The following is a 27,733-nucleotide window of genomic DNA, read 5'->3' as shown; positions in this document are numbered from 1 at the left end:
ATCTTTAAAACTAATTGTGTAAAGTATTCAATTTTGCAATTTGATTAAAAACAGGCTCGTTTGGTAATTCATCGTCTCGGTAATACAATATATTTCTGTTAAATCTTTAGTCTTTGACAGGTTTGTATGACTTGTATTAATTCACTCAAAGTACGAATAACTGTTTAAGTTTAAAGCAGACTGATTTGCAAGCTAATGTCATATCAAACATTATGAATACACATAACTTATTACGGAGAACATCATGCATTCACGTGTCACTTCAGTCAAGTAAAACAAGAACGAAAACTCTTTCATATCCCGGGTTTCATGCACAATCCAGATAACTGCATCAAATACATGACAAGCCAAGACTTGTTTTGAATAAAAAATTAAAGTAAATTTGGGGTTTTGTTTAATGTATGAATCGTCTCTTGCATGTCTTGGTTTTATGAAAACTGCTACTTAATGATTATGTATTTTTGTAATCAGGAAATCTTTTCAAATGGTTATCGGACAAAGACACTTAATTCATTGAAATAATTTTAAATAATGACCGATTTTTAAAGGTAAACACACTAAATAGAGTAAGTTCTAGATTTTAAACTCTCTTATTTGTTCACAAACCCCGGATGTGTAATGCGAAGACTATTTTATCTACACAAAGGTAATATTTTAATGGTGATATCAGATGTTTTGTGTCGATAAATAAATCAGTTCTTTTGAGGTATGGATTCTTACTTACATACACCGATGAACAAAAAACTTACTTACGAATCGATTCCAGACCGACTCAGCAAGTTTACACAAAGGTTTAAAGACAGAGAGGCGTTCGTTTTTTATTGTGGTGATGAACGGACTGCATTGACTTTCCAGCAACTTTATGACCAGTCTGTGAAATTTGCTAAAGGACTAGTGTCTGTCGGGCTGAAACCTGGCGATATTGTTGGACTTGGTTTGTCAAATACCTGTGACTGGGCAGTGTGCCATTTTGGTATATATTTTGCTGGCTGTGTTTCAATGGGTTTGACCTTCGGACAAAATGATGGGGAAGATGTGAAGTATTCTATTGAAAAATCTGGCAGATGCAAAGCACTTATATTTGATGGAAAAGAAGCTTCAAAACAATTAAGTGTTGTAAAACGATTGGTCGGTTACACGGACGATCATGGCAAGGTTCAGCAAACCTCATCATCTATTGAGGAGCTCGAGTATGTTATTACGACAACTTCCCACGAGAACTTCCCGTTTACGGTATCTCACGTGATAAATGCTGGATCGAATGATGTTAAGCTGCCTGTAATTGATCCAGACGCAGTTTGCCTTATTTTCCAAACTTCTGGCACAACTGGTCTACCAAAACTTGCCCAGTGGACTCATTCCGGACTTTTGCAAGGAACTCGCGGTGTGTACGAAGTAGTTGACCTTCAGGAAGACGATGTGTTTTTCAGTCCTGGTCTCTTTGCTTGGGCTGGCGCTTATATACATGGATTTTTAGTCACCGGATGTACTTATGTTACACTTGAAAACTTCATGGCTATAGGTCACGTTCAGAAAATATCAAAAACATTTCTGGAAGTCATTAAAAAAGAAAAATGTACACATGCATTTATATTAGCATATTGCCTGTACAATATGATAGAACTTCAGTCTGTCTCGAAAAGTATCGAACCTCTGAAGGGCATACTTGTTTCTGGACACCCGATACAGAAGTCCGTCGGAAACAGTATCGGAACTATCACCGAAAAACTTTGCATTGGTTATGGATGCACGGAAATGATGTATATGGCAATGAAAGTCGAATTATCTTCCATGGACGTGATTGACCTTAACTGCGGACCACCTATCCCTGGGGTCGAAATTAAGGTTGTAAACGAACACAAAAGAATAGTGCCCCGTGAGGTTGTAGGACACATATATGCCCGCCCACGTACAAGATTTCAGGGATATTTGAACCAGCCGAAACAGACAGCGCTGGTGATTAGTACTTCTGGGTGGTATGATACTCAGGATACAGGCTATGTTACTCAAAACGGAGATCTCGTTGTCCTTGGACGAAACACTGAGTTGATAAGTAATGCCATTGGACGTTGGTTGTCACCAGGTCCCATTGAAAGCCTGCTGATGCAACACAAAGAAGTCAAAGCAGCCGCTATTATCCCCATACCCGATGAAACAGTTTATCAAAAGTCCTGTGCTTGTATCATACGGGACGAAGGTTCGACGGCATCATGGGATGAAATCAGTTCAATTTTACGCGACAACACTATTGCAAAACCAGATACATTGGAGATGGATCTTTTCATACCAGATTTTCACGTATTTGTTAAGTCATTTCCACGGACAGCTTCCGGCAAAATACAGAAACGTGATCTTTACGAGCAAATCAAACACAATCTTAAATAAACACAGGACTAAATATGCATGCATGAAAGTAATGGCTGAGACAAATATTTTGTGTTGAAGTTTGCTTATAATGAACAAACTTCATTTTCACATCAAAATCTCAAAATTCATTTGTTCAATTGTATACACTTGTGTTTCTTTGTCAATAGCTGATCATGAACGACCACGAATTATCGGGGCACTCTTTGTTTTCGCCCCCTTTTTAAATTTCTCTTTCAATAACTGACCACAAAACGGCTAGGGTCCTGGAATTTCTTTTTATATTTTTTGGGGGAAATCGTAAGTACCAAAAGCAGTCATAAAACACACGGGCAATATTACAATATAAGACTATTTTGTGTTCATTGTGTAGTCATTAGAAAGTTATAACAATAAAATCGGTGTCATATCTTGCTTTTTGTTACAGTTTTCAAGGACGCCATAAAAATTTCCCCTCGGATGGCCGTAAAGTGAACAGCATTTAAGAGGTAGACCTAGGTTTAGGGTCACAACTCTTACAAATCAGTCGAACGTTTGTATTCACCACTTTACACCATTCTATTATTACCATCAAAGTAACTCGGACTGATTTCATTCTGTCTCAAAGGAAAGCTTGAAAGTCTTTGGTGAAATTGAATATGATACAAACATGTCACTGATTTAAAGAGTTATTTCCCTTACCCCAAGTCTACCTCCTTAAACAGCGTAAAAACCCAATTACCTTTAAGCTCAAACATTGGACCGTTTTTACCATTCAACTTTCATTTGTTTCATTTGTATTATGATCAAAATTCATACAAAGTTTTGTCAAAATTCCGGGAATTAATGCTTGCATTTTCTTTTGTAAAACACAAGCTTACTTTGCATTTTGTAATATTTTCATGGTTAAGGTAGTCAAGATGCAATTTCGAAACAGTTTTTCCTTTTAGAGAAACAATGAAGAAGAAATAACTACGGTGCAAATGAGGAGAAAAAAAAGCAAAGTCAGGGACGCTAAAGGAGCATAAGACAAATAAAAAAAATCGCATACTGTAAATGTATCAATTTTCGCGATGGATAGAAAACCGCGAAAAGTAGTACCCGGGGAATAGATTTTTTTAACACAATATAACGCTTATCTTTTTTTTAGAAACTGTGATAATTGATACTCGTGAAATTTTTAATTTGACAGAATCCGCAAAAATTAACTACTGCGAAATTAGTACGTTTACAGTAACATAAAAGACAGAAAAACGAACAGCACAAAACCAATAAAAATAGGGGTTGAACTCAGATGCTTTAGAACCACTGCTAATGTTTTGCCCTAGTCCTTTGAAAATGATAATTTTTTATTTCAGATAAAGGTTATTTTATGTTGGAAAGGGGCAACTGTTACAATGTCAGACAGGATATTCTTTGTATGATGATATCTCGTTTTTTAGTTGATATTGCAATTAACTGCATATATGTTGAAGAGTAACCAAGATTCTAGCGGAAATAAAAAAAATGTAACCCAGGACAAATACGAGAAAGGGTAAGCAGACACACGCAACAAAATTATAAAGTAGCCTAAATAATACGTACAAAGAAACATAAGTAAATGAGCTACTCGGTCTAAAAACTTGTCGCATAGATCAGGTACACCGGTAGGTAAGCGTTTCTAGAAGTTTTATTTGCATCACCAATGATAATTCATTTTCCTTAGTGCAATACCTTCTGGGAGTATATACTTTCAATTTATATGACGCAGGTTAAGTACAAATTTAAGCCCTTTGCAAAACGCAAAGTTTTCTTTTCCTCGTTTATCTACCCCGGACTTGACTTTTTATGAGCAACTCGGCGGGTGTTTCTAGAAAAGCAGAAGACGCTTATCCTACCGGTGCACCTGGTCTATGCTCCCAGTTTTTAGTGGAGTCCGAGTTGCTCATTTACTTTTGTTACTTTGTATGTACGATTTTAGTTACTTTATGTTCTTTGTTGTGTATGTCTGTTTTCCATGTCTGGTCTTTGTCCCTGGATTAAATTCTTTTGATTACCACTATAACCATGGTTCCCTTGATTACTCTTTCTGAAAGCTTAGTGAAAAATCAGAAAAAATGCGTTTCACTTTCGGTCCAAGCGATTGTAGAAACATAGAGTTTGAATGTTCAAATCATTGTGCTGATTTAATTAGGAGTGTTTGATGGTGACACCTGTTTTTTCATTACAGTCATCATTAGTCAAGTGATTGCTGAGCAGTAAATAGTGATACATTCGGTTTTATCTGAAAAAAATAAAATTGAGTTGAAGCGAGGCACCCCCATATCTGGTATCATCCTTTTGTAGGTTATATACTAGTAAGGCTGGATATTTGATAGTGGGAGCAAGCCCATGTGCCTAGATTACATTCTTGTGATTTCCACTAGAATCTCGGTTCCCTTGATTACACTGTTAAACCATTACTGATGCAACAGTATACCATTTGACGCAATGGGAGGATAAAGAGGCAATGGTAATTGGGTAATTGAAATGATGGTAAAGTTCAATGTGTTATTGAGAGTGAAATCTATCAATTAAACAGTTTAATTAAATAAAATGTAATAAAGAACAATTAAAGAAAATTAAACCAGTCTGTTCTTGTGACTAAATCCATTTAGGATAGGTCCGTACCACACTGTGTTATATTATAAATGTTCACTGTACTTCCCATCCATTTCTTAGTGAAAAGTTTTCTTCTCAAGTCAAAGCGTAGTACGGCTTCTTTTATTAAACTTACTCTCTACTTCAGTGCCATTTTTCACCTTTTTTTGATACGTTGCAGAGTTTGCCTATATAGGGCGCCGTCTCTGTTCTGAATGTAGTGTAGCCTGAGTGTAGCCTCAAACTTCTCTTTGTCTATTATATAGGCAAAGTGCATGTTAGTTTCAAATGGATTCTCATGTCATATATCTTTTATTTGAAATATAACTGAAAGCAAATGATTGGAGGCCAATGATACAATATCAAAGAAAATATACATTGTTTAACGTCAATTTTATACTGACATTCTACAAAAGAAAAATAGTGGAATTAACTATTTTTGGAGTGTTAAAACCTCGCTCGCAGTGCATGATAAATTACATGATGGTGTGGGAGCATTCGAATCTGTTCAAAGTTTTGATTTTTCAATTTACACACTACACTTCCACATAATCACATGAAATAAAAACGCACATATCTTATCAAACGGTCATTTAGTATGTATTTATTCGAATTCCTGTAGACCATTTTTTAGTAACGAAAAGCATAAAGAACCACGTTAATTGAATTTCTGTTGATATGCTTACAGCAGACAACGATGACTTAAATATTTATACTAAAGATATGTGTCCTGTAAAACTGTTTTTAAATAAAACTAATATTAATAATAAAGAATGCCCCTTTCTTGATCTTAGTATTCATATCAATTATGGTAAACTATATACTAAAACTTACGATGAAAGGGATGGGTTTTCATTACCTATAAGTAATGATGTTATAGGGCCAGCTGCAGCCTGCCCTGTGGAGTGAGGGTTCCTTTGTCGTTTTTTGAAGAGCAATGGATGGTCTGTGACTGACATTTCCAGTGGGGTTGTTGTTTATTTGACAAATTCACCATATATGTTCTCGTTATAGATGTATGTTGATTAATATTGATTAAATGACATCAAAAAGCTCAAATATTACCTATTATACACGCAGCTATGAATAAATGCTTCTTTAGCATTCTAGCCAAATCATTCTCTGTCACTATAATTCATATCAAGGACACCTATACTAGCGAATAATTTTGTTTATATAATTTGACAATTTGTGATATACATTCAGTTGTTGGGGAGGGGCCTGTTTGTTTATACAAATTATTATCTTGTCCTCATTTTAAAAAGATCCCTTTTCGTTCTTCTGCTATATATACACATTTTACATATAACATTTTTTAACGAACTGTATTGGAATGGGTAAAAATTTCAATAAAGCCTCTCAAGCTTTTATTTGAAACAGAATGAAATCAGTCAAAGTTACTTTGATGCTTATATGGGATTGATGTAAAATGCTGAATGCAAACATTCCAATGATTTGCAAGAGTTATGTCCCTTCCCTAGGTCTACCTCCTTAATGTCCTATTTTTATGGTTTGTTGACAGGAATACCTCCACATGTTGACACCCCAGCAGCCTTTGAAGATGGATTAATGTCTTTAAGTTTGGTGTCTCAGGTACATAACATAAGTACCATTCTGTGCAAGAATCAGGCATTGGATTTCAATTTGGTCTTTTTTGCCTCAAATATATTCAATACATCTCATCTTGAAAACAACCAAAGCATGATTTAAATGTATCCTGAAGCACTTGTGAAGTAGATATTTTTTACTTCTTATGTACACACGTAAGAAAAAAAATGGGAATTTTTCCTGCCATTTTTCCATAGTTAATTTCAACTGAATTTGACTTATCAACATCTTAAAATGGCAAACTTTACAAACAATTTGATGGTTACTTTTGGAGGTTATGATGTATAAATACTTGGATAAGGCCATAGAATGTCCATGTTTTTTCTTCCTGTGCCACACCTTATACACATTTTGCCTGATTCTTAGATAAAGAATTATTAATTATCTCTCACTATATTCAGACTGACATAACCTTGACTGATATGGTAAAAGTTGAAGTTTGTTTTTACTATTAGACCAATATTATGATGACATCACAATGTTTGATTGGTTTAGGCAATAAAGAAAGCTTGAAAATTCCATGGAGCGCACCTTTTTTGGTCTGAATTCGAATTTTTTTCTTTCTTCCTTGAAAATCCCAAACTGCAATTCTTTATCAAATTTCAGATATTTTGTCTGTTTTTGAGTTCAGGCAGAATTTTTTAGCTGGTCTAAACTGCGGTCAATATTAAACATCATTTAATTTCAGTTTCAAACAAGCTTTTTTTACTCTTTGATATGCCGAATCACCAAGAAGTTCAATTCAGAATTTTGAAATTGGTCTATAATGATGTCAAAAAGTTTGAGATTTTCACACAAAAAAAGAAAGAGAGTTCTCGAGTGTTCTTTGACATGTTAAATATAATTGTGTATTTAAGTATGTGGTAATGGATCTTTAAAGATAAATATGTTCAATACCAAAATTTTCACATTCATTCTGTTTCAGATACCAGTGCAGTTGCATACATTTATTTCTAATTAAAATTCATAGTTGAGCTTGAATAAATTATTCATACTTGCCCGAATTGTACAAGGTCAGACTTCTGCTGACTGTTCCTCCCCATGCATTTTGTTTGTCACATGAAAAACTTGGTTTACTATACATGTACACTGAAATCTGTCTAAACTGAACCTGAATAATTCAAAACCCTGTCTAAACCAAACACTTTTAAAAGTCCTCTTACATCAACTTAAATGTATTTTGAACCTTAGTAAACCAAAAACCTGTCTAAACCTAACCAATTGTTAAGTACAAAAGTGGTTTGGTTTATGCAGGTTATATTGTATTGCTATTTGTTTTAGGTTGTAATTCAGTCATCCTAATGGGAGACAACTATCTGCCCTTCTTCCAAGATGTAGTCTGTTGATTATGAAAGGAGAATCCCGTTACCTCTGGAGTCATGCTATTACTCCCAGGAAGTCAGACATCATATCAACTGATAATGGACTAGATTTATCCACAAGAGAGATGAGAATTTCTTTCACTTTTAGGAAAATAATTCCCCCTAGGGATAGAATTGGTAGAACTGTTCCATTTCAAAGCTCTGAGTAAGTGTACATACATGTATTACGTAATGCTAATATAGGTAGAAGGATTTTTAAAACTCGAAAATCGAGTTACTGTATGTAGAAGAAGCAAGGAAACAGAGACAGATGGAAAAACAATATAGCCGATACATATATCTATGACAGAAAGGAACCTTGACCCTTGCCCATGCAATAAATAGAAAAATATTGGACCATTTCTTTTCAAATAGGGGTTGTTGTTTTATGTGACAAAAATGTCAAGTTTGATTTTTACAAATATCTCGTTTTTTTAATGGTGGCTATTTTTGTTGCAAAAGAAAGGACTTTGATTATTGTCTGTTTAATAAAAAAGATTCATTTCAAATTTTGGTATGTTGATTCATTGGTCAAAAATAAGGGTCAAGTTTTTTTTTATTGCATTTAAAAGGCCATTATGGTCATTTGTAAAGAGGATTTTTCACTGTTCTCATGTTTGAGTTATGACTGTCACAACGTGTGTATTTTTTGACTGGATAAAATGTTATCAAGATTTATTTTAATTTCATTATCAATAGAAATTAGGAAGCCCCAAAATTCACCAGCATCTTTGACAAAAAGTTTGTTTTAAGACTTCTTTTCCATGTATTTGGGAATGTTCATGTATCATCACTAGAACACTCAATATTACCTCCAGGTAATGATTCTCAGTTCTAATTTCAAAGTGAGAAAATTCAGTTTGCTCTAACTGTCAGCCTCTTGTTTCTTTTCAGTGTGAATGTTTTGCTTCCTAAATCAGACAAAGAAGCAGAGAAATTAGAAAACAGCCATGTTCAACAGGTTTATGAGGAGATAGCTGACCATTTCAGTGGTACAAGGCACACACCCTGGCCAAGAATAGCTCAGTTTATCAAAGATTTGCCAGTTGGTTCAATTTTAGCAGATATTGGATGTGGAAATGGGAAATATCTAGGGCTGAACAAATTTATTTTTGAGGTACTTACTTATATCTGCAAAATATTGAAGGCAATGCAGCACAATTAGAATATAAAATCATATGCACAACATTGTTGTATCATATTTTTTTCACGATAAGTGAAAATTTCATTGCTCAAAGTATTCTTTCTGTCATTGATTGTACACATACATTCACTGTTTATTCAGAAATGAAATAGATTTAAAGTCATTTTTGGATGTAAGGTGATATTATAATAGGATAAGTAATTGGAAAGAGTGAGTCACCAAAATTTGATCACAGTTGCCGAAGAATGCCTAGATAGGACGAGGAGGTGTAAATTGTTCCATGTATGAGTTAAGTCTTGGCACAAGTAATTGTACTTTTGTTATTCATGATTACCAATTGATTATCCTATTTATTATATCGAGTTTCTTCAAAATTAATTGCCGTTTTCATCATAATATTAGTGTTGTCACACGTCTGAATGTGAAGTTTACAAATTTATTTCACGGTGTGAATTATGAAAACTTTTTACACATGGAACATTGGACAAGTCCTTACTTTCTATACAACATTGTTTTTTAATTTCAGGTAGGCTCTGATAGGAGTTTCAATCTATCAGATATTTGCCATCAGAGATCACATGAGGTGTACGTGGGAGATGTCTTAAACATTCCTTTACGTTCTGCTTCCCTTGATATTTGTATATGTATTGCTGTGATTCATCACATGTCTACACAAGTAAGGCTTTACTAAAAACATTTCTGATTATCATATGTTTACACGTGTAAGGCTATACCAAAATCCTTTTGGGTTCTGATATGCAAAGTATGTTTACACATGTAAGACCAATTTATATCTCTGATTCTCAATTTTTCTCCGCTTATTACTTTAGTTCTGATTTTTCGACAGATAAGACTCTGCACAATATTTTTGTTCTGCTGCTTTGCAGTAGGTTTTACAATTGAATAAGAAAATCTTTTTTTTATATATATAAGAAATTAAGAATTATTGTTACCATAAATAGTCCCTATGCTTTTTGGGTGTACTTTTCTACCTGTGTCCCCAAAAGTGAAATCAGGTCCAGTAAATGCTTGACTGTCTGTCTGTCCCTCTTTAAGTCTTAGGAGGTACATCCTTTTTTAATCTGAACTCAAAAAGTATTAAACCAATAATATTCAAGCTTTGAAAAATGTGTATATACCTATTGTAGAACTTCAGAAGGTCAAATATAAATATTTGAAGGATAGTAAATTAACTAAACATGAAGTTTCCATTGGAGATTCGAAGGGCAATAACTCATATACATATACTTGTAAATGCAATAGAGACTCTAATAGTTCAATTGAAAACTCTGTTGATGTCTGTACTAAGACATTCAAAGAGACAAAGCTGCAAGAAAACAATGAACAGTGTGGAGATATTGTGGAAAATAGAGTACCTGCAGACAAAGCAGCAAGAAATGAGTCTTCATGTTGCTGTTTGGCAGTACACAAGAACAGAACACATTTCCAGCAGCAAGATCTGCTGGTTCCTTGGGAAAAGAAAAATAATGATAACAAAACTACAAGTTTTCATAGGTATTATCATGTATTCAAGAAAGGAGAATTAGAGGATATGTGCTTAAGAGTTGGAGGATGCCAGATTATTGAGAGTTACTATGATCAAGGAAATTGGGCTATGATACTTGAAAAAAAATGATGAATAAATATTTTAAAGCAACTGACTTTTGGAATATTTTATTTCTTATAAATGTAGTTTGGATCCATAGTTATTTTTTGTCTGTCCTTGACACTTGTTCTTTTGTTTGCTTGCTTTTTTTTTCTGACCCCAAGGAATTCATATCAATTAATGTTTAAAGATTGTTAAGATTTTGTGAAATTGCATGTTCCATGTTAGTGTAGCCATATTCTATACAATTTATGGGTTTTCAATGAAAGATTATTTGCATGTTGTAAAAAGTAACGATATTAAGTGTCAGTCTCAGAAGGAATTTATAAGCAGTACATAAAAAAATGGCATGAAATAACCGACCACTTGACTGTATAATTTAGCTATTTGTACCTATATCATTATGGTAAAATGAGTTATAATTTCATTGAAATGCACAGAAATGAATATTTCAGATGACTATTTGGCTATGAGTAAGATTAATGTTTCCATGTCTAGGTGGAGTGAAGTGCCAACCTATGAGCTGTTGCATTTGTGAACGAACACATTAAAATCTGTATAAGTGTGGCAGAATAGTACAAAGATGAAAAAAAAGACATGAAAATGAAATTTACTCCTTTTGAAACGAAATTGTTTCCTAATACTGTTAACTTATTAATTTTCGTAGTGGCTTATTTTCCTAGATTCTGTCAATTGAAAATATTCGCAGTTATCAATTTCAATTTTTGCGGTATCAAAAAAGTGTAAGCCTAAAAATCAATTTTGCTGTTACTACTTTTTGCACATTTCTGTCCACTCCGAAAATTAGTACACAACAAACATAAATGCTTTTACAGTATGTCTTGGTCACTTTTAAGATCAATAACAGGGTTCTCCAGTGAATGAGCATTTAACCAAAGCTCCACATAGCAGCACACGTTCGTTTCCTCTCCTACCAACCGCTGCAGACAGGCCTTTCAAAATTCTGGGGGTGTAATTCAGATTATACGTCATTTGTCAATCGGATAACGCAAGTGTAAAATCATTAAATTTTCCCATCTTTGCAAGATCCTTGCATTTTCTAAGAGAGCTGGCTGCAGTGTCTAGAATGAATTTTGAATATCATATGCTGTTCGGAGCATGAATTTAGTTTTGGAGGAAAATTTTATGGCACAATGTTTGCTGACAAGGAACCATTGAAGAATCAAGATATAACAATGACTAGAAAAAAAAGTTAGGGAAGAATGCACTAAATGCAATGAATATCATATCATATCAAGAAGTCATTATTATGAAACCAGCATATAAAAGTAAACTCAATGGTCCAGCATGATATGGAAAATCTTGTCTGTGTTCCTTGATTCTGATGATGCAAATAATCAAATTACACTTTCAAAATGATTGGGTTTTTCATACCTTGTTGCACCCCTGCCTGATTCTTAGGGATACTGACACTTATGTATATAAAAAAAATATGCTTTTTTGTAAATATGTACATAAGTAAAAGAAAATTAAAACCTAAACAAGCAAATAATAATAATAAAAAAAGCAAAAATCTAATTATACCCTACAACCTTTATGCACAGAACTCACTCTTCGAGGGGCCTGAGATATTTGTTTAGTGAGTTTTTTTTCTACACAAGTCCAATTTTTTAATGTTATTTTTCATTTCAAAGCAATGGAAAAAAAATGTTGGATATATTTTTTTGGTTCATGGCTGTGTAAAAGTTTTTTTGGTGGGTTGGGGGCTAAAATATTTAATCAACTTACTCGTATTTTATTTTTAAAAATCCCCCATTCTTGCTAATAAAATGATCAGTGCCTAAATATCTTCAGGTATTATCCAAACAGTTTGATTTGTTTCACTGACATACGAAGAGTAATAACAAACTGATTAACTCTAGGCCAAAAATGAAACACTTCAATGGAACACTTCAATGTAATACATAAACATTAATGATAATTAATTTGACATTTTTATTTTTAAAATAACTAACAATCTAGAGTGTCTTCGTTGGATATTGGAAGTGTGCATTTTTATCATTTGCTTCTAGCCCAATAGTCACCATGGGAATTATTCTAGCCGTAAAACATCTACAGCGAGTGAATACAGATTATTTAACTAATTAACAGTGACGTGTCCAGGTGGGCACTGCTTCCTTTAAAAAATTGCAAGTTTTAAAAATTGTTCAAGACACCCTCAAAACGCATGATTTGAGTATTAAATTTTCAACATTTTCTTGTGGGGGATGCTCATCGGTGATCCTGTCAAGAATTTTTTTGGGGCCCCCACTTACCTAAAACTCTGTTTTCGCCACTGATGAATATCAGTTTTTGCTAGGACCGTGCATTTCATCTTTTCAAATAGTTATCGGGCAAAGACACAAAATTCATTGAAATAATTTTAAATAATGACCGATTTTTAAAGGTAAACACACCAAATAGAGTAAGTTGTAGATATTAAACTCTCTTATTTGTTCACAAACCCCGGATGTGTAATGCGAAGACTATTTTATCTACACAAAGGTAATATTTCACTGGTGATATCAGTTGTTTTGTGTCGATAAATAAATCAGTCCCTTTTCTCTGCCTAAGAGGTATGGATTCTTACTTGCATACACCGATGAACAAAAAACTTACTTACGAATCGATTCCAGACCGACTCAGAAAGTTTACACAAAGGTTTAAAGACAGAGAGGCGTTCGTTTTTTATTGTGGTGATGAACGGACTGCATTGACTTTCCAGCAACTTTATGACCAGTCTGTGAAATTTGCTAAAGGACTAGTGTCTGTCGGGCTGAAACCTGGCGATGTTGTTGGACTTGGTTTGTCAAATACTTGTGACTGGGCTGTGTGCCATTTTGGTATATATTTTGCTGGCTGTGTTTCAATGGGTTTGACCTTCGGACAAAATGATGGGGAAGATGTGAAGTATTCTATTGAAAAATCTGGCAGATGCAAAGCACTTATATTTGATGGAAAAGAAGCCTCAAAACAATTAAGTGTTGTAAAACGATTGGTCGGTTACACGGACGATCATGGCAAGGTTCAGCAAATCTCATCATCTATTGAGGAGCTCGAGTATGTTATTACGACAACTTCCCACGAGAACTTCCCGTTTACGGTATCTCACGTGATAAATGCTGGATCGAATGATGTTAAGCTGCCTGTAATTGATCCAGACGCAGTTTGCCTTATTTTCCAAACTTCTGGCACAACTGGTCTTCCAAAACTTGCCCAGTGGACTCATTCCGGACTTTTGCAAGGAACTCGCGGTGTGTACGAAGTAGTTGACCTTCACGAAGACGATGTGTTTTTCAGTCCTGGTCTCTTTGCTTGGGCTGGCGGGTATATACATGGATTTTTAGTCACCGGATGTACTTATGTTACACTTGAAAACTTCATGGCTGTAGGTCGCGTTCAGAAAATATCAAAAACATTTCTGGAAGTCATTAAAAAAGAAAAATGTACACATGCATTTATATTAGCATATTGCCTATACAATATGATAGAACTTCAGTCTGTCTCGAAAAGTATCGAACCTCTGAAGGGCATACTTGTTTCTGGACACCCGATACAGAAGTTCGTCGGAAACAGTATCGGAACTATCACCGATAAACTTTGCATTGGTTATGGATGCACGGAACTGATATATATGGCAATGAAAGTCGAATTATCTTCCATGGACGTGATTGACTTTAACTGCGGACCACCTGTCCCTGGGGTCGAAATTAAGGTTGTAAACGAACACAAGAGAATAGTGCCCCGTGAGGTTGTAGGACACATATATGCCCGCCCACGTACAAGATTTCAGGGATATTTGAACCAGCCGAAACAGACAGCGCTGGTGATTAGTACTTCTGGGTGGTATGATACTCAGGATACAGGCTATGTTACTCAAAACGGAGATCTCGTTGTCCTTGGACGAAAAACTGAGCTGATAAGTAATGCCATTGGACGTTGGTTTTCACCAGGTCCCATTGAAAGCCTGTTGATGCAACACAAAGAAGTCAAAGCAGCCGCTATTATTCCCATACCCGAAGAAACAGTTTATCAAAAGTCCTGCGCTTGTATCATAAGGGACGGAGGTTCGACGGCATCATGGGATGAAATCAGTTCAATTTTACGCGACAACACTATTGCGAAACCAGATACATTGGAGATGGATATTTTCATACCAGATTTTCACGTATTTGTTGAGTCATTTCCACGGACAACTTCCGGCAAAATACAGAAACGTGACCTTTACGAGCAAATCAAACACAATCTTAAATAAACACAGGACTAAATATGCATGCATGAAAGTAATGGCTGAGACAAATATTTTGTGTTGAACTTCATTTTCACATCAAAATCTCAAAATTCATTTGTTCAATTGTATACACTTGTGTTTCTTTGTCAATAGCTGATCATGAACGACCACGAATTATCGGAGCACTCTTTGTTTTCGCCCCCTTCTAAATTTCTCTTTAATAACTGACCACAAAGTGGATAGGGTCCTGGAATTTCTTTTTATATTTTTTGGGGGAAATCGCAAGTACCAAAAGCAGTCATAAAACACACTGGCAATATTACAATATAAGACTACTTTGTGTTCATTGTGCAAAATGATTATTATGATCATTAGAAACTTATAACAATAAAATCGGTGTCATATCTTGCTTTTTTTTTTTACAGTTTTCAAGGACGTCATAAAAATTTTCCCTCGGATGGCCGTAAGGTGAACAGCATTTAAGGAGGTAGACCTAGGCTTAGGGTCACAAATCTTACAAATCAGTGGAACGTTTGTATTCACCAATTTACGCCATTCTATTATTATCATCAAAGCAACTCGGACTGATTTCATTCTGTCTCAAAGGAAAGCTTGAAAGTCTTTGGTGAAATTGAATATGATACAAACATATCACTGATTTAAAGAGTTATTTCCCTTACCCCAAGTCTACCTCCTTAAATAGCATAAAAAACCCAATTACCTTTAAACTCAAACATTGGACCGTTTTTACCATTCAACTTTCATTTGTTACATTTGTATTATGATCAAAATTCATACAAAGTTTTGTCAAAATTCCGGGAATTAATGCTTGCATTTTCTTTTGTAAAACACAAGCTTACTTTGCATTTTGTAATATTTTCATGGTAAAGGTAGTCAAGTTGCAATTTCAAAACAGTTTTTTCTCTTACAGAAAGAATGAAGAAGAAATAACTACGGTGCAAATGAGGAGAAAAAAGTCAGGGACGCTAAAGGAGCATATGACAAATAAAAAAATCGCATACTGTAAATGTATCAATTTTCGCGATGGATAGAAAACCGCGAAAATTAGTACCCGGGGAATGGATTTTTTTAACACAATATAACGCTTATCTTTTTTTTAGAAACTGTGATAATTGATACTCGTGAAATTTTTAATTTGACAAAATCCGCAAAAATTAACTACTGCGAAAATTAGTACATTTACAGTAACATAAAAGACAGAAAAACGAACAGCACAAAATCAATAAAAATAGGGGTTGAACTCAGATGCTTCAGAAGGATTAGCAGCACCTGCTGCTTTAGAAACACTCTCCATGCTGCTATTTTGGCCTAGTCCTTTGAAGATGATACATTTTTATTTCAGATAAAGGTTATTCTATGTTGGAAAGGGGCAACTGTTACAATGTCAGACAGGATATTCTTTGTATGATGATATCTCGTTTTTTAGTTGATATTGCAATTAACTGCATATATGTTGAAGAGTAACCAAGATTCTAGCGGAAATAAAAAAAATGTAACCCAGGACAAATACGAGAAAGGGTAAACAGACACACGCAACAAAATTATAAAGTAGCCTAAATAATACGTACAAAGAAACATGAAAGTAAAATGAGTAACTCTAAAAAACTTGTCGCATGGATCAGGTACACCGGTAGGTAAGCGTTTCCAGAAGTTTTATTTGCATCACCAATGATAATTAATTTTCCTTAGTGGAATACCATCTGGGAGTATATCCTTTCAATTTGTATGACGCAAGTAATGTACAAATTTAAGCCCTTTGCAAAACGCAACGGTTTCTGAATAGCTTAGTGAAAAAATCCGAAAAAAATGCGTTTCACTTTCGGTCCAAGCGATTGCAGAGTTTGAATGTTCAAATCATTGTGCTGATTTAATTAGGATTGTTTGATGGTGACATCTGTTTTTTTCTCATTACAGTCATCAATAGTCAAGTGATTGCTGAGCAGTAAATAGTGATACATTCGGTTTTATCTGAAAAAATAAAATTGAGTTGAAGCGAGGCACCACCAAATCTGGTATCATCCTTTTGTAGGTTATATACTAGTAAGGCTGGATATTTGATAGTGGGAGCAAGCCCATGTGCCTAGATTACATTCTTGTGATTTCCACTAGAATCTTGGTTCCCTTTATTACACTGTAAAACCAATACTGATACAACAGTATACCATTTGACCCAAATGGGAGGATAAAGTGGCAATGGTAACTTGGTGATTGAAATGATGTTTGGGAAAGTTCAATGTGTTATTGAGAGTGAAATCTATCAATTAAACAGTTTAATTGAATAAAATGTAATAAAGAACAATTAAAGAAAATTAAACCAGTCTGTTCTTGTGACTAAATCCATTTTAGGATAGGTCCGTACCACACTGTGTTATATTATAAATATTCACTGTATTTTCCATCCATTTCTTAGTGAAAAGTTTTCTTCTTAAGTCAAAGCGTAGTGCGGCTTCTTTTATTAAACTTACTATCTACTCCAGTGCCATTTTTCACCTTTTTTGATACGCTGCAGAGTTTGGCTATATAGGGCGCCGTCTCTGTTCTGAATTTTGTGAGTGTAGCCTCAAACTTCTCTTTGTCTATTATATAGGCAAAGTGCATGTTAGTTTCCAATGGATACTCATGTCATATATCTTTTGTTTGAAATATAACTGAAAGCAAATGATTGGAGGCCAATGATACAATATCAAAGAAAATATACATTATTTAACGTAAATTTTATACTGACATTCTACAAAAGAAAAATAGTGGAATTAATTATTTTTGGAGTGTTAAAACCTCGCTCGCAGTGCATGATAAATTACATGATCATGTGGGAGCATTCGAATCTGTTCAAAGTTTTGATTTTTCAATTTACACACTACACTTTCACATATTCACATGAAATAAAAACGCACATATTTTATCAAACGGTCATTTAGTATGTATTTATTCGAATTCCTGTAGACCATTTTTAGTAACAAAAAGCATAAAAAACCACGTTAATTGAATTTCTAATGATATGCTTACAGCAGACAACGATGACTTAAATATTTATACTAAAGATATGTGTTCTGTAAAACTGTTTTTAAATAAAACTAATATTAATAATAAAGAATGCCCCTTTCTTGATCTTAGAATTCATATCAATTATGGTAAACTATATACTAAAACTTACGATGAAAGGGATGGGTTTTCATTACCTATAAGTAATGATGTTATAGGGCCAGCTGCAGCCTGCCCTGTGGAGTGAGGGTTCCTTTGTCGTTTTTTGAAGAGCAATGGATGGTCTGTGACTGACATTTCCAGTGGGGTTGTTGTATATTTGACAAATTCACCATATATGTTCTCGTTATAGATGTATGTTGATTAATATTGATTAAATGACCTCAAAAAGCTCAAATATTACCTATTATACACGCAGCTATGAATAAATGCTTCTTTAGCATTCTAGCCAAATCATTCTCTGTCACTATAATTCATATCACGGACACTTATACTAGCGAATAATTTTGTTTATATAATTTGACAATTTGTGATATATATTCAGTTGTTGGGGAGGGGCCTGTTTGTTTATACAAACTATTATCTTGTCCTCATTTTAAAAAGATCCTTTTTCGTTCGTCTGCTTTATATACACATTTTACATATAACATTTTTTGACGAACTGTATTGGAATGGGTAAAAATTTCACTAAAGCCTCTCAAGCTTTCATTTGAAACAGAATGAAATCAGTCAAAGTTACTTTGATGCTTATATGGGATTGATGTAAAATGCTAAATGCAAACATTCCAATGATTTGCAAGAGTTATGTCCCTTACCCTAGGTCTACCTCCTTAATGGCCTATTTTTATGGTTTGTTGACAGGAATACCTCCACATGTTCTTTATTCCTTGAAAATCCCAAACTGCAATTCTTTATCAAATTTCAGATATTTTGTTTGTTTTTGAGTTCAGGCAGAATTTTTTAGCTGGTCTAAACTGTGGTCAATATTAAACATCATTTAATTTCAGTTTCAAACAAGCTTTTTTTACTCTTTGATATGCCGAATCACCAAGAAGTTCAATTCAGAATTTTGAAATTGGTCAAGAATGATGTCCAAAAGTTTGAGATTTTCACACAAAAAAAAAGTTTTCGATTGTTCTTTGACATGTTAAATATAATTGTGTGTTTAAGTATGTGGTAATGGATCTTTAAAGATAAATATGTCCAATAACAAAATTTTCACATTCATTCTGTTTCAGATACCAGTGCAGTTGCATACATTTATTTCTAATTAAAATTCATAGATGAAGCTTGAATAAATTATTCATACTTGCCCGAATTTTACAAGGTCAGACTTCTGCTGACTGTTCCTCCCCATGCATTTTGTTTGTCACATGAAAAACTTGGTTTATTATATATGTACACTGAAATCTGTCTAAACTGAACCTGAATAATTCAAAACCCTGTCTAAACCAAACACTTTTAAAAGTCCTCTTACATCAACTTAAATGTATTTTGAATCTTAGTAAACCAAAAACCTGTCTAAACCTGACCAATTTTTCATACATATATCTATGAAAGAAAGACACCTTGACCTTTGCCCATGCAATAAATTGAAAATATTGGACCATTTCTTTTCAAATACGGGTATGTTGTTTTATGTGACAAAAATGAAGGTCAAGTTTGATTTTTCAAATATCTTGTTTTTTTTTAATGGTGGCTATTTTTGTTGCAAAAGGAAGGACTTTGATTATTGTCTGTTTAATAAAAAAGATTCATTTCAAATTTTGGTATGTTGATTCATTGGTCAAAGAGTAATCAAGGGAACCAAAGCTATAGCGGTAATCAAAAGAATAAGGGTCAAGTTTTCTAAAAGGCCATTATGTTTATTTGTAAATAGAATTTTTCACTGTTCTCATGTTTGAGTTATGACTGTCACAACGTGTGTATTTTTTGAGTGGATAAAATGTTTTCAAGATTTATTTTAATTTCATTATCAATGGAAATTAGGAAGCCCCAAAATGCACCAGCATCTATGACAAAAAGTTTGTTTTAAGACTTCTTTTCCATGTATTTGGGAATGTTCATGTATCATCACTAGAACACTCAATATTACCTCCAGGTAATGATTCTCAGTTCTAATTTCAAAGTGAGAAAATTCAGTTTGCTCTAACTGTCAGCCTCTTGTTTCTTTTCAGTGTGAATGTTTTGCTTCCTAAATCAGACAAAGAAGCAGAGAAATTAGAAAACAGTCATGTTCAACAGGTTTATGAGGAGATATCTGACCATTTCAGTGGTACAAGGCACACACCCTGGCCAAGAATAGCTCAGTTTATCAAAGATTTGCCAGTTGGTTCAATTTTAGCAGATATTGGATGTGGAAATGGGAAATATCTAGGGCTGAACAAATTTATTTTTGAGGTACTTACTTATATCTGCAAAATATTGAAGGCAGTGCAGCACAATTAGAATATAAAATCATATGCACAACATTGTTGTATCATATTTTTTTCACGATAAGAGAAAATTTCATTGCTCAAAGTATTCTTTCTGTCATTAATTGTACACATACATTCACTGTTTATTCAGAAATGAAATAGATTTAAAGTCATTTTTGGATGTAAGGTGATATTATAATAGGATGAGTAATTGGAAAGAGTGAGTTACCAAAATTTGATCACAGTTGCCGAAGAATGCCTAGATAGGACGAGGAGGTGTAAATTGTACCATGTATGAGTTAAGTCTTGGCACAAGTAATTGTACTTTTGTTATTCATGATTACCAATTTATTATCCTATTTATTATATCGAGTTTCTTCAAAATTAATTGCCGTTTTCATCATAATATTAGTGTTGTCACACGTCTGAATGTGAAGTTTACAAATTTATTTCACGGTGTGAATTATGAAAACTTTTTACACATGGCACATTGGACAAGTCCTTACTTTCTATACAACATTGTTTTTTAATTTCAGGTAGGCTCTGATAGGAGTTTCAATCTATCAGATATTTGCCTACAGAGATCACATGAGGTGTACGTGGGAGATGTCTTAAACATTCCTATACGTTCTGCTTCCCTTGATATTTGTATATGTATTGCTGTGATTCATCACATGTCTACACAAGTAAGGCTTTACTAAAAACATTTCTGATTATCATATGTTTACACGTGTAAGGCTATACCAAAATCCTTTTGGGTTCTGATATGCAAAGTATGTTTACACATGTAAGACCAATTGATATCTCTGATTCTCAATTTTTCTCCGCTTGTTACTTTAGTTCTGATTTTTCGACAGATACGACTCTGCACAATATTTTTGTTCTGCTGCTTTGCAGTAGGTTTTACAATTGAATAAGAAAATCTTTTTTTTTTTATATATATATAAGAAATTAAGAATTATTGTTACCATAAATAGTCCCTATGCTTTTTGGGTGTACTTTTCTACCTGTGTCCCCAAAAGTGAAATCAGGTCCAGTAAATGCTTGACTGTCTGTCTGTCCCTCTTTAAGTCTTAGGAGGTACATCCTTTTTTAATCTGAACTCAAAAAGTATTAAACCAATAATATTCAAGCTTTGAAAAATGTGTATATACCTATTGTAGAGCTTCAGAAGGTCAAATCTAAATATTTGAAGGATAGTAAATTAACTAAACATGAAGTTTCCGTTGAAGATTCAAAGGGCAATAACTCATATACATATACTTGTAAATGCAATAGAGACTCTAATAGTTCAATTGAAAACTCTGTTGATGTCTGTACTAAGACATTCAAAGAGACAAAGCTGCAAGAAAACAATGAACAGTGTGGAGATATTGTAGAAAATAGAGTACCTGCAGACAAAACAGCAAGAAATGAGTCTTCATGTTGCTGTTTGGCAGTACACAAGAACAGAACACATTTCCAGCAGCAAGATCTGCTGGTTCCTTGGGAAAAGAAAAATAATGATAACAAAACTACAAGTTTTCATAGGTATTATAATTTATTCAAGAAAGGAGAATTAGAGGATATGTGCTTAAGACTTGGAGGATGCCAGATTATTGAGAGTTACTATGATCAAGGAAATTGGGCTTTGATACTTGAAAAAAAATGATAAATAAATAATATTTTAAAGCAACTGACTTTTGGAATATTTTATTTCTTATCAATGTAGTTTGGATCCATAGTTATCTTTTGTCTGTCCTTGACACTTGTTCTTTTGTTTGCTTGCTTTTTTTATTTTCTGACCCCAAGGAATTCATATAAAGTGTGAAGTGCCAACCTATGAGCTGTTGCATTTGTGAACGAACACGTTAAAATCTGTCTAAGTATGGCAGAATAGTACAAGGATGAAAAAAGGCATGAAAATGAAATTCACTCCTTTTGAAATGAAATTGTTTCCTAATACTGTTAACTTATTAATTTACGTGGTGGCTTATTTTTACTAGATTCTGTCAATTGAAAATATTCGCAGTTATCAATGTCAATTTTTGCGGCATTAAAAAATTGTAAGCCTAAAAATCAATTTTGCTGTTATTACTTTTTGCACATGTCTGTCCACTCCGAAAATTAGTACACAACAAACATTAATGCTTTTACAGTATGTTTTGGTCACTTTTAAGATCAATAACAGGGTTCTCCAGTGATGAGCATTTAACCAAAGCTCCACATAGCAACACACGTTCGTTTCCTCTCCTACCAACCGCTGCAGACAGGCCTTTCAAAATTCTGGGGGTGTAATTCAGATTATACGTCATTTGTCAATCGGATAACGCAAGTGCAAAATCATTAAATTTTCCCATCTTTGCAAGATTCTTGCATTTTCTAAGAGAGTTGGCTGCAGTGTCTAAAATGAATTTTGAATATCATATGCTGTTCGGAGCGTGAATTTAGTTTTGGAGGAAAATTTTATGGCACAATGTTTGCCGATAAGGAACCATTGAAGAATCAAGATATAACAATGACTAGAAAAAAAAGTTAGGGAAGAATGCACTAAATGCAATGAAGATCATATCATATCCAGAAGTCATTATTATGAAACCAGCATATAAAAGCAGGGTCAAAAAAGCGTGCACAAATCTAATTAAAGTAGTAGACACTGAGAAGAATTATTAATAAGTTCATTCGTGACAGAGACCTGATCTACATTCATGAACAATGAATGAACGATTTGCTGCTATTCAAGTATCATTTAAGTGTAAGTGTTTGTACAAATCAGGCAAAATGGGAAAAATCAGAAACATGCATGTCAAAACCCCACCAATCTGACAATATAACTTCACTCAAGGATGCTTTCTCTATTTGAAAAGACCATTATTTGATCTCTGCTCTGCATTATTGAATTCGCTCAGAAATTTAAAAAAGTCTTAGAAAAATTAGTTTTTTGATAGAGTTATCTGCCTAGAAATGTTCATTTTCTGTGCTTTTCAATGAAATTGTAAACTCAATGGTCCAGCATGATATGGAAAATCTGGTCTGTTTTCCTTGATTCTGATGATGCAAATAATCAAATTACACTTTCAAAATGATTGGGTTTTTCATACCTTGTTGCACCCCTGCCTGATTCTTAGGGATACTGAAACTTAAGTATATAAAAAATATGTTTTTTTGTAAATATGTACATAAGTAAAAGAAAATTAAAACCTAAAAAAGAAAATAATAATAATAAAAAAAGCATAAATCTAATTATACCCTACATCCTTTTTGCACAGAACACACTCTTCGAGGGGCCTGAGATATATGTTTAGTGAGTTTTTTTCTACACATGTCCAATTTTTTAAATATTATTTTTCATTTCTAAAATAATGGAAAAAATGTTGGATCTACTTTTTTGGTTCATGGCTGTGTAAAAGTTTTGTTTGGTGGGTTGGGGGCTAAAATATTTAATCAACTTACTCGTATTTTATTTTTAAAAATCCCCCATTCTTGCTAACAAAATGATTGGTGCCTAAATATCTTCAGGTATTATCCAAACAGTTTGATTTGTTTCACTGACATACGAAGAGTAATAACAAACTGATTAACTCTAGGCCAAAAATGAAAATCCGTTTATGTTGGTTAACAAAATGAAAGAACTTGGTAATTACGTCTAGTGAGATATGTTTGAAGGACGACAAGCCTTCTATCATAATGAAAATAGCCATAAAACATGTAAAATAGACAAAATCTGGATTAAAAAATGCATTGGGATGGTTTCGATCATTCTCGGTTATGCCATAAATAAGAGTATATTTTTCTCACAATAAACAAAACTGACACTATATCTTATGTTTTATGTTTAGTATAACGGCGTAAACTCCATCCTCTTTTTTTATAACAAATTCTGTTTCTTTTTGAATTTATTCTCCGAACAACACACATTGCCACCCTCGACATTTAAAAAAAAATATTCTTCATTGCAACCAAAAAAAAAAAAAACAAAAAAAAAAAACACTTTAATGTAACACATAAACATCAATGATAATTAATTTGACATTTTTATTTTGTCATAAATTTAACGTTATCTTAAATTAACTAACAATCTAGAGCGTCTTCGTTGGATATTGGAAGTGTGCATTTTTATCATTTGCTTCTAGGCCAATAGTCACGATGGGAATTATTCTAGCCGTAAAACATCTACAGTGAGTGAATACAGATTATTTAACTAATTAACAGTGACGTGTCCAGGTGGGCCCGGCTCCCCTTAGAAAGATGCAAGTTTTAAACATTGTTCAAGATATCCTCAAAACGCAAGATTTGAGTGTTAAATTTTCAACATTTTCTTGTGGGGGATGCTCATCGGTGATCCTGTCAGGAATTTTTTTTAGGGGCCCCCACTTACCTAAAACACTGGATTCGCCACTGATGAATATCAGTTTTTGCCAGGACCGTGCATTTGATCTTTTGAAATGGTTATCGGACAAAGACACAAATTTCATTGGAGTAATTTTAAATAATGACCGATTTGTCTTTAATTAAGCTGTTTATAACTCTAGGTATCACAACTGTAAAGATGCAAACTTTAATTTTGTTTATCTATAGGTCCTTCTTATTAAGCTGATAAAGGAAAACTTGGGTTATTATTTTTTGTTACAGATCATCTTTTAATCACCATTGATATCTTGTTTTAAAAATAGATCCTTCTTCATTTTTCTGCTCTTTATATAGACAAGAGGTGAAAAACAAAATCAATTAAGGCTACATATTTCAATCTTTAAAACTAATTGTGTTGAGTATTCAATTTGGAAATTTGATTAAAAACAGGCTCGTTTGGTAATTCATCGTCTCGGTTAAACAATATATTTCTGTTAAATCTTTAGTCTTTGACAGGTTTGTATGACTTGTATTCGTTCACTCAAAGTACGAATAACTTTTTAAGTTTAAAGCAGACTGATTTGCAAGCTAATGTCATATCAAACATTAAGAATACACATAACTTATTACGGAGAAATTCTTGCATTCACGCGCCACTTCAGTCAAGTAAAACAAGAACGATAACTCTTTCATATCCCGGGTTTCATGCACAATCCAGAAAACTGCATCAAATACACGACAAACCAAGACTTGTTTTGAATAAAAAATTAAGGTAAATTTGGGGTTCTATTTAATGTATGAATCGTCTCCTGCATGTCTTGGTTTTATAAAGATTGCTACTTAATGATTATGTATTTTTGTAATCAGGAAATCTTTTCAAATGGTTATCGGACAAAGACACTTAATTCATTGGAATAATTTTAAATAATGACCGATTTTTAAAGATAAACACACTAAATAGAGCACGTTCTAGATTTTAAACTCTCTTATTTGTTCACAAATCCCGGATGTGTAATGCGAAGACTATTTTATCTACACAAAGGTAATACTTTACTACTGATATCAGTTGTTTTGTGTCGATATATAAATCAGTCCTTTTTCTCTGCCTAAGAGGTATGGATTCTTACTTGCATACACCGATGAACAAAAAACTTACTTACGAATCGATTCCAGACCGACTCAGCAAGTTTACACAAAGGTTTGAAGACAGAGAGGCGTTCGTTTTTTATTGTGGTGATGAACGGACTGCATTGACTTTCCAGCAACTTTATGACCAGTCTGTGAAATTTGCTAAAGGACTAGTGTCTGTCGGACTGAAACCTGGCGATATTGTTGGACTTGGTTTGTCAAATACTTGTGACTGGGCTGTGTGCCATTTTGGTATATATTTTGCTGGCTGTGTTTCAATGAGTTTGACCTTCGGACAAAATGATGGGGAAGATGTGAAGTATTCTATTGAAAAATCTGGCAGATGCAAAGCGCTTATATTTGATGGAAAAGAAGCCTCAAAACAATTAAGTGTTGTAAAACGATTGGTCGGTTACACGGACGATCATGGCAAGGTTCAGCAAACCTCATCATCTATTGAGGAGCTCGAGTATGTTATTACGACAACTTCCCACGAGAACTTCCCGTTTACGGTATCTCACGTGATAAATGCTGGATCGAATGATGTTAAGCTGCCTGTAATTGATCCAGACGCAGTTTGCCTTATTTTCCAAACTTCTGGCACAACTGGTCTTCCAAAACTTGCCCAGTGGACTCATTCCGGACTTTTGCAAGGAACTCGCGGTGTGTACGATGTAGTTGACCTTCGCGAAAACGATGTGTTTTTCAGTCCTGGTCTCTTTGCTTGGGCTGGCGCTTATATACATGGATTTTTAGTCACCGGATGTACTTATGTTACACTTGAAAACTTCATGGCTCTAGGTCGCGTTCAGGAAATATCAAAAACATTTCTGGAAGTCATTAAAAAAGAAAAATGTACACATGCATTTATATTAGCATATTGCCTGTACAATATGATAGAACTTCAGTCTGTCTCGAAAAGTATCGAACCTCTGAAGGGCATACTTGTTTCTGGACACCCGATACAGAAGTCCGTCGGAAACAGTATCGGAACTATCACCGATAAACTTTGCATTGGTTATGGATGCACGGAACTGATATATATGGCAATGAAAGTCGAATTATCTTCCATGGACGTGATTGACTTTAACTGCGGACCACCTGTCCCTGGGGTCGAAATTAAGGTTGTAAACGAACACAAGAGAATAGTGCCCCGTGAGGTTGTAGGACACATATATGCCCGCCCACGTACAAGATTTCAGGGATATTTGAACCAGCCGAAACAGACAGAGCTGGTGATTAGTACTTCTGGGTGGTATGATACTCAGGATACAGGCTATGTTACTCAAAACGGAGATCTCGTTGTCCTTGGACGAAAAACTGAGTTGATAAGTAATGCCATTGGACTTTGGTTTTCACCAGGTCCCATTGAAAGCCTGTTGATGCAACACAAAGAAGTCAAAGCAGCCGCTATTATTCCCATACCCGATGAAACAGTTTATCAAAAGTCCTGCGCTTGTATCATAAGGGACGAAGGTTCGACGGCATCATGGGATGAAATCAGTTCAATTTTACGCGACAACACTATTGCGAAACCAGATACATTGGAGATGGATATTTTCATACCGGATTTTCACGTATTTGTTGAGTCATTTCCACGGACAACTTCCGGCAAAATACAGAAACATGACCTTTACGAGCAAATCAAACACAATCTTAAATAAACACAGGACTAAATATGCATGGATGAAAGTAATGGCTAAGACAAATATTTTGTGTTGAAGTTTGCTTACAATGGACAAACTTCATTTTCACATCAAAATCTCAAAATTCATTTGTTCAATTGTATACACTTGTGTTTCTTTGTCAATAGCTGGTCATGAACGACCACGAATTATCGGGGCACTCTTTGTTTTCGCCCCCTTTTTAAAGTTCTCTTTTAATAAATGAACACAAAACGGCTAGAGTCCTGGAATTTCTTTTTATATTTTTTGGGGGGAAATT

The 27,733-nt window shown here is 34.1% G+C and overlaps 5 protein-coding genes and 1 pseudogene across 5 annotated transcripts; all 6 read left to right on the top strand.

Annotated features, from left to right (window-relative positions):
* Positions 1-608: 608 nt before the first annotated feature.
* Positions 609-17,251, top strand: LOC148605385 (tRNA (carboxymethyluridine(34)-5-O)-methyltransferase ALKBH8-like). The gene is made up of 5 exons (XM_088550897.1): positions 609-646; positions 7,852-8,097; positions 8,826-9,048; positions 9,602-9,751; positions 15,844-17,251. Exons 2-5 carry the CDS (start codon positions 7,919-7,921, stop codon positions 15,850-15,852), a joined length of 561 nt encoding a protein of 186 aa, XP_088407023.1. The 5' UTR covers positions 609-646; positions 7,852-7,918; the 3' UTR covers positions 15,853-17,251.
* On the top strand, positions 709-2,385 carry LOC148605387 (medium-chain acyl-CoA ligase ACSF2, mitochondrial-like). Its single transcript, XM_088547582.1, has 2 exons — positions 709-1,435; positions 1,622-2,385. The coding sequence occupies exons 1-2, from the start codon at positions 709-711 to the stop codon at positions 2,383-2,385; spliced, it is 1,491 nt and encodes a 496-aa protein (XP_088403708.1).
* On the top strand, positions 10,157-10,711 carry LOC148605386 (uncharacterized; annotated as a pseudogene).
* On the top strand, positions 13,245-17,251 carry LOC148605384 (uncharacterized). Its single transcript, XM_088550896.1, has 2 exons — positions 13,245-14,971; positions 15,842-17,251. The coding sequence occupies exon 1, from the start codon at positions 13,260-13,262 to the stop codon at positions 14,934-14,936; it is 1,677 nt and encodes a 558-aa protein (XP_088407022.1). The 5' UTR covers positions 13,245-13,259; the 3' UTR covers positions 14,937-14,971; positions 15,842-17,251.
* Positions 17,252-19,086: 1,835 nt separating this feature from the next.
* Positions 19,087-21,983, top strand: LOC148605383 (tRNA (carboxymethyluridine(34)-5-O)-methyltransferase ALKBH8-like). The gene is made up of 4 exons (XM_088547581.1): positions 19,087-19,091; positions 20,093-20,315; positions 20,869-20,959; positions 21,496-21,983. The coding sequence occupies exons 1-4, from the start codon at positions 19,087-19,089 to the stop codon at positions 21,981-21,983; spliced, it is 807 nt and encodes a 268-aa protein (XP_088403707.1).
* A 3,793-nt stretch (positions 21,984-25,776) lies between these two features.
* Positions 25,777-27,453, top strand: LOC148605382 (medium-chain acyl-CoA ligase ACSF2, mitochondrial-like). The gene has a single exon (XM_088547580.1). It carries the CDS (start codon positions 25,777-25,779, stop codon positions 27,451-27,453), a length of 1,677 nt encoding a protein of 558 aa, XP_088403706.1.
* The last annotated feature ends 280 nt before the right edge of the window (positions 27,454-27,733 follow it).

This window comes from Perna viridis, chromosome 10 (genome assembly GCF_037379345.1).
Source record: "Perna viridis isolate PV_CMFRI_1.1 ecotype Kerala chromosome 10, ASM3737934v1, whole genome shotgun sequence".
NCBI classification, from domain to species: Eukaryota; Metazoa; Mollusca; class Bivalvia; order Mytilida; family Mytilidae; genus Perna; species Perna viridis.
The sequence above is the reverse complement of the archived record's forward strand: the minus strand, read 5'-3'. Positions and strand labels throughout refer to the sequence as shown.